The sequence below is a fragment of the Cajanus cajan genome, chromosome 2 (assembly GCF_000230855.2).
Source record: "Cajanus cajan strain Asha chromosome 2, NIPB_CcT2T_4, whole genome shotgun sequence".
In the NCBI taxonomy this organism is placed as follows: Eukaryota; Viridiplantae; Streptophyta; class Magnoliopsida; order Fabales; family Fabaceae; genus Cajanus; species Cajanus cajan.
This window is the reverse complement of record NC_138518.1, coordinates 54,507,104-54,522,193: the sequence shown is the minus strand read 5'-3', so window position 1 is coordinate 54,522,193 and position 15,090 is coordinate 54,507,104. Positions and strand designations below refer to the sequence as shown.

At 34.1% G+C, this 15,090-nt stretch overlaps 2 protein-coding genes across 3 annotated transcripts; one reads left to right on the top strand and one right to left on the bottom strand.

Annotated features, from left to right (window-relative positions):
- Positions 1 to 515: 515 nt before the first annotated feature.
- Positions 516 to 9,233, top strand: LOC109788291 (protein MEI2-like 2). Of its 2 annotated transcripts, none has more exons than XM_020346981.3 (13): positions 516 to 814; positions 2,022 to 2,076; positions 2,159 to 2,302; positions 2,405 to 2,874; positions 4,083 to 4,241; positions 4,327 to 4,443; positions 4,550 to 4,701; positions 5,702 to 5,793; positions 5,903 to 6,839; positions 6,949 to 7,033; positions 7,127 to 7,195; positions 7,481 to 7,660; positions 8,533 to 9,233. In XM_020346981.3, the coding sequence occupies exons 2-13, from the start codon at positions 2,031 to 2,033 to the stop codon at positions 8,647 to 8,649; spliced, it is 2,568 nt and encodes an 855-aa protein (XP_020202570.1). In that variant the 5' UTR covers positions 516 to 814; positions 2,022 to 2,030; the 3' UTR covers positions 8,650 to 9,233. The 2 variants fall into 2 exon arrangements, with proteins under 2 accessions (XP_020202570.1, XP_020202569.1); XM_020346980.3 differs by having other exon boundaries at positions 2,018 to 2,076.
- Positions 9,234 to 10,212: 979 nt separating this feature from the next.
- LOC109788293 (ribose-phosphate pyrophosphokinase 4) lies at positions 10,213 to 15,034 on the bottom strand. The gene is made up of 7 exons (XM_020346984.3): positions 14,781 to 15,034; positions 12,342 to 12,657; positions 11,549 to 11,644; positions 11,330 to 11,398; positions 11,124 to 11,252; positions 10,723 to 10,819; positions 10,213 to 10,567 (listed from the first exon to the last, which is right to left on the bottom strand). The coding sequence occupies exons 1-7, from the start codon at positions 14,900 to 14,902 to the stop codon at positions 10,434 to 10,436; spliced, it is 963 nt and encodes a 320-aa protein (XP_020202573.1). The 5' UTR covers positions 14,903 to 15,034; the 3' UTR covers positions 10,213 to 10,433.
- Positions 15,035 to 15,090: the final 56 nt, after the last annotated feature.

Below are 15,090 nucleotides of genomic sequence, written 5' to 3'. Positions count from 1 at the left end.
GTGGCAGAATGCAAGAAATTTTTTTTTTAAACAATACGGCAAAAATATTATTATAATAATTTAGTCACATATATAAAATCTTACACTTTTATCCCATCAAATATAATATAATATATGTAAATAAATTTGTTAAATTTTATATTAAAAGCACCTTTAAAGTAATTTATGGTATTAATTTAAAATATAACATTTTAAATAAATACTTTATATATTAAAAGTTTAAATGCTATTTTTATTTTCCTAAAATAAATGAATAATTAATTTTCTGCGTACTTTTTTTTTTTTTTATACCAAAATACATAAAAATTCGTTTAAATTTTTTCACATGATGGTTAAAAATTAAAATTTTCTTCTTATTATTTATGTTTCCATTTTTTTTTGTTCCATGAATCGTTTTTCAGCAAATGTTATATTACTTGACTTACTTCCTCATCATCATGATTCATGTTGTATAATATTATTTAATTTATTTTTATAGTATTAATAATAATAAGAAGAAGAACAAGTTATTAATTTTGATGTGCTTGTCTTTCTTCCCTCCAATCATTTTCCTGCGTGTTGTTTTGTTTTGTTTTTTCTCTCTCTGATTTTCCGGGAAAATTTCTCTCACTCTTGCTCTCTGGTTTCCCGGCGACAGAGGAGGAAGCAGAAGAGTAGAAGGAAGACATTTCTCTGCTTCTACGGAAACTCTTCCCTTCACTTCCTTCCCTTTCTCTTCTCAATTTCCGTGATCATCACAACTTTCTTCACTCCTCAATTTCAATCCTCCATGAACCCCCTCTAGCCCCTCCTCTTGCTCCTTCTCTCCCACAAGGTACTCTTTTTTTTTTTTTTTTTTTTTCTTTTTCTTTGTTCTTGTGTGGTTGTGTGTGTGTGTGTGTGTGTTTTTTTTTTTTTTTTCGGTTTGTTAATTCTTTGCTTTTCTGAATTCATGGTTTTCAAGTATTAGGGGTGTGTCAAAATTTGTTTTTTTTTTTGAAATTTTGGTTTTTTTTGCACTTGATCGGGTTAGCTGGCAAGTGGGTCTTCGTTATTTTGGTGCATAAGCTTGAGCTGTTGATTAATGATGAGGAAGTGTGTTGTTTGGTGTGGGGGATTGGTGGTTGTGCTGTGTAATCTGAGAGTAACACTGTGTTTCAAATTTTACTTTGTGGGTTTTGGCGAAGTTGATTAATTTTCTTGGTTATGTTTGGTTTGGGCCTTAAGTTGACCCTGCAGTCTTCCTTACCCTGTTGTGAAATGCATAAGCTACTGAGTGTTCTTTTGTTTGGTTTTGATTAATCTCTCCAATTTGTGTTTTTTTATTGTTTAGGCTTGTGCTGTTATGTACTTTGTTTACTGTCTTGATATATAGAGAGAGGTTGCTGCGGTTGTCGTTATTGTTTGGAACTTAGTTGACTCTATGGTATTGTGTCAGTTGGGAAATACTTTGGCTGCTAAATGTTTTATACTTTTTTTCTTTAATCTCTGTAAATTTTTCATTCTTATAATAGAATAGATTTGTGCTTTATACGTACATAACATGGGCAATCTGTTTGGATTCTGGTTAAGTCAAACTTTATTTTTCCTAATCACTGTGTATTTCAACATTAAACTGGGGAGCTCCTTTCTTTTTATCAATTTCATTCTGTTGAACTTCATCCATCCAAATGATTTATAAAAGTTGACAGCTGTATGATCAACACAATGTCATGTGTATAGTTGTTAATCCCACTTGCTAGATATATTAGTGGTTGTAAGTTGTAGCCTTTGGTTCAAATGTTATACAAAAGTTGCATCTTACTCCCCTCACTGGACTGACTTGGTGAGACAAAGTTAAGAAAATTATAACTGTAGGGAAAGTTCTGTTGTCTCTGGTGAGACTAAATTATGATGCGTTCTTACTAGATTGTGTATTTGTGAGAGTTTTTTCATTTATGGAACATTGGTTCACGATAGATTTACCACGTCTTCAAGTAATTGATATTAAGATTTCTGACTCTCTCCATTCTCTTTCTTTTTGTCCGGTTGTTCTTAGATAGTGACTGAAAATGGACAAACATTCTGGAGATTCTTCATCAGCTCATGCTGCTGCAGGTGCCTCCTCTTCACATGCAATACATAAATTCTTGTATAGTGATTTTTCTTTTTTAAATTAGTTTGTTTGTTGTTTCTGTAGGTCCATTTGAGATTTCCCCACTTAATGTTCCAAAAAAGGTGGGAAGCAAAGCATGGGGAATACCACGTTCCACTGATGTGTTCCATGATTCAAGTGATGTTAGCTTGTTTTCCAGCTCACTGCCTGTTCTTCCACATGAAAAGTGTAAGCTTGAGATAATGTATCTGATAGAACAGATTGAAATCATTCAAAATGATTATCTAGACACCTTTTTTTTTTCTTCTCATTTTTATTGTTGATATGCAGTAGATTTGACTGATTCTGAAAACTATGGTCAACCATTGGATGATAACTTGCTAATGCTAGATAAAGATCACAAAGAGGATGAGGGACATGATCCTTTTGATGATTTTGAAACCAACGCAATTGGGAATATGCTTCCTGATGATGAAGAGGAGCTTTTAGCTGGGATTATGGATGATTTTGACCTAAGTAAATTGCCCAATCAACTGGAAGATTTGGATGAAAATGATCTGTTTGTTAACGGAGGGGGATTTGAGATGGACTTTGAACCCCAAGAGAGCATTAATATTGGTATGTCCAAGATAAGCATATCTGATGGAGTTGCTTCAAATGGTGTTGGTCACTATGCAATCCCAAATGGTGTGGGAACAGTGGCTGGGGAGCATCCCTATGGAGAGCATCCATCAAGGACATTATTTGTTCGAAACATCAACAGTAATGTCGAGGACTCTGAATTACGAACACTATTTGAGGTATTGGACATATACCTAATGCTTCAATAGTATTATATTAGTTTTTAAACAAGGTATTTAATGAGTGGTAATCATGCTTTTGCTTCTTTAGGTGCAAAATGAAAACCTAACTATTAATTGTGATCAATAATCGAGGCATTTACATCGAGCCAATCCTTCAATAGAGTTATTTCTATCTTTATTCTTTAGACACAACTGTGTTTTGTAATCTTACTTTTGCATGTTGAATTTTACATTCTTACTTTGTTGGTTTACTTGGTCATTGGGTGATTACCAAGTTCGTGCTTTACCTTTTTAATAGTAAATTTCTAGGTAAAATACTTGTATGGTTCATTTAGTGATAACGTTTTAGGTTAGGAAATTATAGGAAGTTTCCTATGAGTAAACCTTTATCTGGTAGCTCCTTGAAATTTGGCAAGAGTAATGTTTTCAAGCTTGAAATTTAATAAATAAGGTAAGATTTTACAGAGGAAATACTTCATCTTTAACGGGACAAGTGATGTGTTTTTGTGACATTCAAACATGGTTTGGGATTTATTTTTAATTCTCCTGACATGTTCATAGAGGAATATATTTTGATATGGGCTAGGGAAAGATATGCAATTTTTTATTTTTTATTTTTCTTGTTATGATCTCTAGTATATTTTACATGAGGAGAAATGGTCAATAACTCTTTGTAAATATTGTACATTTATGTAAATTATTCTTTTATTTTTTTTAAAAAAAAATCATGTTAACATATCTAGGACATATTGTACCTGGAATTTTTAAGAATCACCTGTATCTATCCACATGTTGTATCGTATGGAAGTCGTGTTAAATCTGAGCTTCATAGCTCTAGTGTATCTTGTTGGAGAGGAATGGGTGCATTTTTTTTTAGGTTTGCTTAACTCCGATATATATTTCTGTTTTTGACATGACAGGCTGTATAGCTTAGTTTAGAGACTCTTGAGTTCTCATTTCCCGTTTATTTTCTCTGTTGGAGGATATCTTCTCCTTAACTTTCTTTGTATTTTTCATTCACTTGTATATATCCTTTTTAATCGGAGAAAAGAGTTTTCATTAAGTTTTGTCAGATGCTAGGATTTACATAGGCTGTATGCTTTAGTTATTCATTTCTTATTTGTGTACTACTTGAAAAGCTCATTTTTTTTCTCGCTCTATTATATGTATTTTTATTGTTGATTCTTTTCTGTTTTATTTGATAGCAATATGGGGATATCAGGACTTTGTACACAGCATGCAAGCATAGGGGCTTTGTGATGATATCTTACTACGACATTCGAGCTGCTCGCACTGCCATGCGTGCTTTACAAAACAAGCCTTTGAGACGTAGAAAACTTGATATACATTTTTCAATTCCTAAGGTTTGATTTTTGTGGCATTACTAAGTGTCTGACTGATTATTATTGATCTTGCCTCTGTTATTCATCTTTCTTCTGCTTGTTTCAGGATAACCCCTCGGAAAAAGATATTAATCAAGGAACCCTTGTTGTGTTCAACTTAGATCCTTCAGTATCAAATGATGACCTTCGTCAAATATTTGGGGCTTATGGTGAGGTTAAGGAGGTAATATTTGTTATCTGTTCACCTCAAATGTATTTCTTTGGCCTCTTAAATTTTTATCTAGTGCTTGAAGTAGTTGTAATGTTTCTTTTTTGTGTTGAAATTGCAGATCAGGGAAACACCACATAAGAGACACCATAAATTTATTGAGTTTTATGATGTTAGAGCAGCAGAGGCAGCTCTTAAAGCATTAAATCGAAGTGATATTGCTGGGAAACGCATAAAACTTGAACCCAGTCGCCCTGGTGGAGCACGTAGGAAGTAAGTTGGATTTTATCTTAGTGTGCCATATACATAGAGGGTACAGCAATTAATATCTATTGTGAATGTACACCATTAACTTTTCTCCCTAGACTTGGTTTCTTAATTCTTTTGTGAATGGCAGAGTAGTGAAATGCTTGAAAATTTTGAATATAGAGGGTACAACCAGGAATATCTATTATATACACTAATTTTTATCCCTTGAGCAGATATTAAGTTAGTTACTTGTAAGAAGCAAATAAGTTGGTTCAAGTTAATTTCATGTAGAAAAAATTTGGATGGTTAATGTGGAATGTGAAAGGTGACATTGTAGTTACTATTATCCATCAAATTCTTAAGTCAACTACAGTGAGTCTGTGACATCCCTTTGTATGCTATCGTAAAAGAATCTTCCAAATATCTCTTTTGTGCAAGTGATTTTCAGTTTTAATTGGTGGATTTAGTTCATCTTTCCAATTTCCTATGACTTTCACACCATTCATGTTGTCGTGACATTTTCATTTCATCTGCATACTTTATGCAGTAAAGCATTGGGTTTTAAATATTACCTAGTTATTCTTGTAGGAAATCTCTAAGCTTCTAAATCCTTGCAAATATAAAATTTGGAGGTAGGAAGAAATTCATGTTAGTAGATAAAGTTATTAGTCATGTCATGTCTGCATTTATAGTTTTGCACCAATCTGTATTAAAATATAGTGCACTCTGGGTGGATGTAGTAGGTGTCTATGCAACATTATTGCTTCTGTTGATCTTTTTTCCCATCTTTCCAAGGAACTTTAGCTACATGTCTTGGCCTGCTTTTTCTGACTGTGGCCTTTTCAAGTTTTCATCTCTTGTGCCTGTTTTTTTTTTTCTTTCCTGATTTTTCCTCATTCTTGGCATTATTTTTATTTGATACAGTTTTGGTTAATATTATGCTGTACATCCTTATGCCACTTACAATGTTATTATCTACAAAATTTGACCTATAAAAATCTAGTGATGCATTTTCTCTTGTTAGCTTGATGCAACAACTGAGTCAAGAACTGGAACAAGATGAAGCTCGAAGTTTTAGACATCAAGTAGGTTCTCCTGTGGCCAGTTCCCCTCCCGGTAAATCTCTCTTAAATTCAATAATATTCTCATATGTGCAATTCTAGTTTATATAGAAAGGTATTCTCAGTTACATGCTAAGCTAAATTAATTGGCAACTTTTTGTCAGGTTGTTGGGCACAATTTGGTAGTCCAGTCGAACATCCATTAGGTTCTTATAGCAAGTCCCCTGGTATGGGTCATGCCAGTCCCATTAATACCAACCATTTGTCTGGATTGGCTGCAATTCTTTCACCACATGCAACAACTTCTACCAAGATTGCACCGATCGGCAAGGACCCTGGAAGGGCTACAAATCAGATGTTTGCAAACTCCGGATCTACACAAGGAGCAGCTTTTCAGCACTCTATATCCTTTCCTGAGAAAAATGTAAATGCAAGTCCTAGGCCTATACCTACTTTTGGCGAATCAAGTTCAAGTGCATCAAGTATTGGAACACTGTCTGGCCCTCAATTTCTTTGGGGAAGCCCAACTCCTTACTCTGAGCATTCAAACACTTCTGCCTGGTCTTCATCTTCCGTGGGGCGCCCATTTACATCCACTGTCCAGAGGCAGGGTTTCCCATATACTAGTCAGCGCAGTCCTTTTCTCAGCTCTCAGTCCCACCATCATGTAGGATCTGCTCCACCTGGCCTTCCCCTTGAAAGACATTTTAACTACTACTCTGAGTCACCTGAAGCTTCTCTCATGAGTCCTGTTGCATTCGGGAATTTAAATCATAGTGATGGGAATTTTATGGTGAACATGGGTGCTCGCGCATCTGTTGGAGCTGGTGTTGGCCTCTCAGGAAATACCACTGAAATTAGTTCACCCAATTTCAGAATGATGTCGCTGCCTAGGCATGGTTCCTTGTTCCATGGAAATAGTTCGTATTCTGGGCCAGGAGCAATAAACATTGAGGGATTAGCTGAACGTGGACGAAATAGACGACCTGACAATGGTGGGAATCAAATTGATAGTAAGAAGCTTTATCAGCTTGATCTTGACAAAATCATCAATGGTGAAGATACGAGGACTACTTTAATGATTAAAAACATCCCTAACAAGTAAGAACAATTAAGCAAATATGATATGAATGTGATCAATATTTGATAAGGATGATAATGAATGCATTTCTTGATGACTTTGGCTGTTGTGATTGTGATTGCTTTTAAGGTATACTTCAAAGATGCTGCTTTCCGCCATTGATGAGAACCACCGTGGTACTTATGATTTTCTCTACTTGCCAATTGACTTCAAGGTATACACATGCTATATATCATTTTAATAAGGATTTAGGTATTTCTCCTGCTGGGATGATTTATTTCTTCTTAATTCCGGTTTTTGCTTGCAGAATAAGTGCAATGTGGGTTATGCTTTTATCAATATGGTGTCTCCTTCACACATCATCGCCTTCTTTAAGGTTTGAATTCTATACCTTTTCATGTCCGATGTCTTCTATTACTATATTTAATTTCTCATGCGCATAGTTTGTGATATATGGTCTTCCTTAATGTGATATTATATCATAAGGATAGATGTCTGTATGGAATTATCTTATTTCCTTTCATTTTGAAGGCAAATATGAATATTAGGTTGAACTTGAGAGTACTTTATTGATAGTATCTGGTAATTTGCAAGTATTAAACTTATCCTGATCTGGAGAAATATGTATATAATTAAAACGTCTACATGGAAACTTTTGTAGGCCTTTAATGGGAAAAAGTGGGAGAAGTTCAACAGCGAAAAGGTTGCTTCACTGGCATATGCACGGATACAAGGAAAGGCTGCACTTGTGATGCATTTTCAGAATTCAAGCTTAATGAATGAGGACAAACGGTGCCGGCCAATTCTCTTTCATTCAGAGGGCCAAGATACTGGTGACCAGGTAATATGATTGCAATCAGTTGCTACTACAAGTTTGCTGGGTACACATATTGGTCTTGAATCTCTTGATCCTAACATGTCATTTAAGTCTTAAAAATGATAAGTGAATTTAAAATTGAATATGATTTGTACATTCTTCACCATCAATTTTTAGTTGCAGCAATTATTAGGATGAATCATTAGACTAAGTCAAATATCAAAGATGACTATAATTTTTTTCAGTGATGGTTTGAGCTTAAGCTAGCATAAAGTTGTGTTTTCCTCCAAGACTAAATATAGAAAATGTGCCCTTAAGCTTGATATCATTTTTCACAAATTTAAGACAATAATACTAAGTTACTAACAAAGGTGGGGCAGACCTCAAGACAAATGTTCACCAAACCATAGGTTGTACGTTGAGCTTGAAGTAAATGGGTTAATTTTCATATAAGTTCTAGACTTCTCTTGGGTAAGGGGTTATTTAGTTGGACTAACTAGTAAATAAAATTCAGAAAAAAGAAAAAGTTGATGAGTCCATATTATTGGAAGTTTGAGGTTATGCATCCTACTATGTTCCTATTGAAGTTATCAGAATCTATACACTTTTTTTTTTTTAATTATCAATTTTGGAGTATCAAGTTAGGTGAAAACCTACCTGAATTGCACTATTTTCTGAGCACTGTATATTAAAATTTGCGTTGATTATCTATTTCACCTTTTGAGGATTGCTTGATTGTGATGTCACATTTAGGTTCTCAGTTCACTTTTCAATTGAAAATGAAACTGCTGAATTGTTTAACTTCACTTATTTACCACATTATTTGATCAGTTTATTCCTTTAACATATCATTTCAACGGCTTGTCTAACGATTTCTTTCTCTACTTACCATCTAGGAACATTTTCTATCCAGCAATTTGAATATATGCATTCGTCAACCGGATGGATCTTATGCAGGTGATTTGTTGGAGAGCCCGAAGGGCAATTCGGACCAGAAGCTAGAGAGAGATTAACCATTTGTTAGATATATCGTTCCTAGCCACAATAAATGGGGTCTAGGAGTGCTAACTATTGCTCAAGTGATCCTAAGGTGTACAAAGCTGATTTATCAAAAAAAAAAAAAAAAACTGTATAAAGATGAAAGGAGCAACCCAATTATGAGGTGGTGGAGACTCCAAATATGTTGTCAATAATCATGGAAGATGCAGAGAAAGGAGTTTGTTGATGTGTAGAGAAACAATTGTTTTACAGCCAGTGAAAAAGAATAAGTTGGAGTGTATTGCTGGACGGTTAATTCCCCCTAAAGCAGCATGCATGCCAGATTGTGCAGGATTGACTTTGTCTGGGATTTGTTATTTTTTCTTTGTTGAGGCATTTGTGGATGACTAATGTGTATATGAAAACAAAAAAATACAATTCAATTTATGGGGAAATAGTTTGTATAGATGGGGAACAAGGATCTATCCTGTTGTGTATCTATGTTGTTGTCACGTAGTGTAGCCCAACAAATGTGAATGTCTGTAAAGTTGTGGGGTTTGAACTGGTTTCTTGCCATTGCTTTTGTGCTTTGAAATATTGGAGGCTGTGTCATTTATAAGTCTGAGTCATTCTCTTATATTTATGTCTTTTCATTTCTTCAAAGATAAGCATGTAAGAATTTTTAGATAGGCAAAGGTTTCTTTAGAATTATCTGATGCAAGCCCCTGTTGGAAAATTGAAAAAGAAAATGATCGAGGAAACTAATTTGCACGATTGTATCTTTTGATGGCTTCAATTTCTGATTCCTTCTGACCGGTAATTTTAGATAGATGGATGATTTGCATTTGAACAGATCTTATTAAAAATACTATCAACACCTCCCAACATTCTTGTTAATACTCTCCTTGCTCTTGAAAGCCACAAATTTTAGTAAATTTTACAATTATATCAAGAGATTCATTATATAAGACGCAATAGACTAACAAAATTTGTGATTTTTAATAGATTTTGATCAATATTAAAGTTGATAGTGTGCTTGGATCTAGTGTTGATAAATTTATTTTAATTTTAAACATCTTGTAATTAAAAAAAGAATCATTTTATTTCTGCAGAAAAAAAAAATGTGTTGTGATAGACTTTTTCTACAAAGGGAAAGACACTTGGTGTTCAAGAGATGTGTAATGAAGAATACCGAGAAGAATTATGTGTTGTAATAGACTTTTTCTACAAAGGGAAAGACATTTAAGTCTGTCCAAGAGATGTGTAATACCGAGAAGAATCTTTTACACAATGGACAAAAACTAATATCAAGTTCCTTATATTTTTATTATCAAGTTCTATTTTTGGGGAAAAAATCGGTAATATTCTCAATGAACTGTTGGATAACAATCCATGTCATTGTGTAATTTGAAAAATTGATGACAAAAAGTATAAGGAACTTGATCCAAGTTTGTCCATCTAACTACATAAACACTAAAGAATATTTAAGAATTAACCTTTTCTACAAAAATTCTTTAGTCAGACATTTTTAAGCATGGATTCCAACAATGACTAAAATTTTGATGCCTGTTGATGAGTAAAGGTAAGATTAGATGATATGCATCCAAAGGTCTTGTACCATAGTTGACAGTCAACTCAGGTCTTAATAGTACAGTCCAGAACAGAATAAATTAAATTCCCAGGTCTCATTGTGCCAAGCTCATAGCAATGCACGAAACAAATAAAAGGATCTAATAAAAATGTTAACCAGGGATAAAATTTTTAGTTAAGAATCCCTTTTAACACAGTTCAATGTTTTCCCCTTGAATAAATTTTGCCTTTAAATTTGTAGAGCATTAGCAATAGACCCAGCTAGGCTCAATACTTCAAAAGGAGCTTTATTTTCTATAGCTTTAACAGTAAGAGGGCAAGAATCTGTGATCCAGAAATAGGCAAATGCATTCTCCAAGGCTTCTGCAAGTTAAATCAAATGGCAATAACATTCACATATGTAGAAATATGGGAATGTAGAAACTGTAAAAGTTAAATCAAATGGCAATAACATTCCCATATAGAGAAATATGAGAATGTAGAAACTGTAAAGTATGTGACATTATGTCAGCACTAACCATCTTTATGAGTGAATCGCATCCATGATTGGTTAGGGAACACGCCGTGGGTGACATAGGCACTCACCTTTGCTGCACCATGGGCTGCCAAAACTTTCTAGAGGAAGACAACAATAAAAAGAGAGAAACGTTCAGTTGCAGTTCATCTACATGCAGAAGAAACATGCCTTGATTAATTGACAAATGCAGACACAAGCATTGATAAATGATAATTGATGTATACACACATGCATTAATAGTTGACATATGCAGACACATGCACATAGAGATTAAGTGCTGCTTAGTTTAGGTTTGCACACCCAACAAAAACATTCTCATCACACTAGATGAGGTCAGCTTCAAACAAACATTTCTTTTGACATATTAAACATTTTTTTTTATTTGGAAGTTGAATAATTGACCTGACACTCAATCAGGGTGCCTCCAGATTGGACCAAATCATCAACAATGACTACATGGTGACCAGAGACGTGGCCTTCCTTGAGCCGAACTATCCTCTTGTCACCTTCACGAACTTTTGTACAAACGACCTGCCACATTAAAAAAATCAGAATATATAAAAAATATAAGTACAAATTAATAAAGGAGATAACTGAAGGAGACCCACCAATGAAAAATTATCAAACAGCTTGTGGAATCGCTTCCATGCACCATCATCTGGAAATGCAATAACTACCTGAAAATGACAATAAGAAATTCAGGCTATAAACAAAATGAATATAGCAAGCATTGGAATTTTCCATGTAATATAAAAATCCTCTGCTTTAATATTACAAGCTGATATACAGGCAAAGGAAGTGCAGCTGAAATAATGCAGAATTCTCACATTATCAGCGTCAGGAAGCTGACTCAGACGTTGCTTTAAAAGAGGAATACCAGTCTCAAACAAAGGCAAAACCTCATCTCCAAAATAAAATCTCTCCTGCATTATTTTAAATCATAAAAAAGAGTATTAAAAAAATATATAAATTAGTGTTACAACATCAAGTAGCAGTGAAGACTAAAGAGAGACAGTGATATTGCAATGTTGCAAAAAACTCAAAAAGGGTTCTACAAAAAATCCATGTCCAAAAAGTTGAATGCTAAAAGAGAAAAACACAAGTTTTATTATTTTTCCATGCATAGCTTAACCATGTTTTGGATGTTGAAGTAAGTAATAGTTGAAGAAGTTGTTCATACTTCACAAAAGTTAAACATGCATCATTTGTATTCATTAAAAACTAAATATCAACAGAACATAGATTTGAAATTAAGCTAAGTTATCCATGGTCATCTGATTGAAGATCAATTAAGAATAAATTTTATTCATAATTTCATGTTCTACTTTTTTCACCCATCTAAGCCAGATTCTATCGAATGGCAACTTCACTCATTCTTTCAAGATTGCATCTTCTACTTCAATGAAGAAAAGTTCTTTGAAAGGCAACAAAACTTGATTGCAATAATGTAAACAAGCACTCATTAATTCATGCATGATCAAAGCAAGAGACAATGAAACAAAATTTCCATTAACAATTAACTGATTAAGAGTATATTGAGTAGCAATTCACAAGGACCTTAAATTAGAAAGCACAAAAGCAAAGCATAGTACTTCCTTCCAATGCATTAAATACACAAACCTGCAAGGCATGAATGTCATATATGACTAAACTAGTTGGGCCACCTCTTGAAATTGGAATATTAGACAACATCCTTGCAAGGGTGAAGGCAGTTGCTACATCTCCTTCTTCCTCCATCCGCTCAAAGGATCCAGTTGGAAAGAAAGGCAATACCAATGTGAAGGAAGCAACAAATAGACGAGGGAGTGCATATATGACAGAAAGTTGTTCAAATACATGTGCTGGAGAGCTAAAAGATGCCAAAAAAGCAACATGTTGACCTCGGAGTTCTTCTGCATTATTTATGTATAAATTTGGAAATCCATCGGCAAATGACCTGAATAAGCATAAAATTAGTCAGTTTTTTCAGTTTGTCATAAAAAGGAAAACTTCATTTATCTTGCCGTTTGTTTGTAATAATGTCATACAAGTAAAATGTGGTTTGAAGAATCAAGATCCCCAAACATAAAAAAATATGAAGCAAACAAAATAAGTCATGACATAACTGAGGTAACTGGTATTACTATAGAACAAAACTAAAGCAATTGGTAATTTGGTATAACTAAGTATCATTACAGAATAAGATTTCTAAGAAAATTAAGTCATGAAAAAGCATCAAAACATAAGCACACAACCAGAGGAAGACAATGTAATTTCTTCCAACCACATAAAAAGATAATCTAAACTAGTACTCCTCATTGGCACACATCATATCACCATCTTCAGTTTTAATATCAGCTCCATCACTAAATCAGTGTGGCCCTCGCTCCTACATTTACTACGAACCAGTTTTCTTTAGTATCTATTTCTTTGGAGCATGAGTCTTTTGCAATCAGCTTTTTTCTTTCTTGTCACATAGTATATGTTCTCATCTCTCAAGTTCTAGGTACTCCAGAAAAATCCACCCTTGCCAATGTGTCATTATTGCCACTAAAGGCAACTTCTTAGCATCATTTAAAACACCCATGTCCCCAATGCATCATTTACTATTTTAAGAAAGGAGATGGAATATATTGCAATGTATCTATCATAAGTTATAATAAGATTTAAGTGCTTGATTTGATGAAAGTTTGATCATGGAAACTTATATGCCCAATACTTTTTGGTGTGAAGCTATGGCATGAAGTTTATAAATGAACTAGAATGTCTCTTCTACTATGCCAAAGTAAACTAAACAATTCAGACAGCACAAAACCAAATTATAAAATTACATGCTCAAAAACAGTTCAATTCTCATCAAAACACCATCACACCATCTTAGTAAGTAGCAGATAGAAGGTAGTGGATACAACACGCTTCAGGTCCTTTCCATTTTCTTTTACAATTATTTATAAGGGCCAAGCAAGGCATCGAGTCAATGAGTTCTTCCCCCAACCATACCATGTTTTAGTTCCAGTCAATGTAAACTTTTAAAATTCTCCATAAAAAAATTATTTCCAGTTCCATCTTTAATCAGGAGCAGGTTCATTGATCTCAAATTAAAAAAATACAGTTTTCTAAAACTTACGCTATAGCTAGAAAAGACACCACAATCAAGACCCACACTAGACCAAGGGATAAAGCATTGTGTTCGACTGCAAAATCAAATGAATTTTTCTTAGGCCATCTCCAGTGGGGTTGCTTATAAGCAACCCCACTTGCCACATCAGCATGGAAATCATTGTGTGTGTTGCTTAAAATTTACAAAAGTTGCTTATATAAGTACCAGTTCTTAAAAAAAAAGGAAAAAATGAGGCTGATGTGGCAAGTGGAGATGGCCTTAGATTCATTGATCAGCTAGTTAGTGCAAAATACTAGAAGTCTAGAATTCATGGTTCAAAGCAAATCTTTCAAATTTTTCATCAACTATCACAACTAACAATTAAAGTCTCCCAAAACCCTTGAAAACTACTGAAGTGGACATTGTAATCATTTCAATGTTACATTTGGAAGCAGTGCTTGATATCATCCCCAAATTCCAGAAACAGTTTGGCAAGTGATACTTGAAATTCATTTTATAAAGCCCCCAATAAAAAACATGCTTACATTTGGCTTAGCAATTCAAAAAAGACAAACTTCTATCCGTTCTCTATGTAGAATTTTAACTGAAAGCCAATCCAAACACGTGCTAAAAGTTAACAACTTAACATCACAAAGAAAGGCATCCAATCCAAGTTGACAAAAACAAAACACATAGAACTAAAACCCTCCCAAAAAACAATCTTTCACTAGTTTCCATGTTTCCATTAAATCCGTAACATTAAAAGAAAAAAAAAAAACTTAACTTTAAACAACAAGCAACAATAAAACACAAAATAGACCATGTTTGAATAACCTTCTCTATAACCACTAACCCGTAGAGTTAAAATTAACTAGTCCATGTTAAAATGCCAAACTAAATCCAGAATTGACACATCAACAAGCAAAGAACAAGTCACACACAAGACAAGGCAAGTCATTTAACAAAGGAAAAAAGGGTACCTCCATCTGATATTCTGGAGAATGATGTGGGGGGATTGAAGAGCAACCTTGTGGGCAAGGTCTTCACAGTCAAGAGAGTAGAAGAGATTCACTTGCTTCTTGGGAGACTTCACCACTGCCATTGCTCTCTCTCTAACAAAGCAAGAGCGTAGGGACTAAGCAGAAAGAGAATTTAGAGGGAACAAAAAGAAAAGCATCAACAAGAAAAGGGCAAGAAAAAAAAAAAAGAGTTTTTTATGAGTTTTTTTTTTTTGTGTGAGTCCCCAAGAAACACGGGTGAATAGGGTCAGCAACACAAGTCAACAGGTCT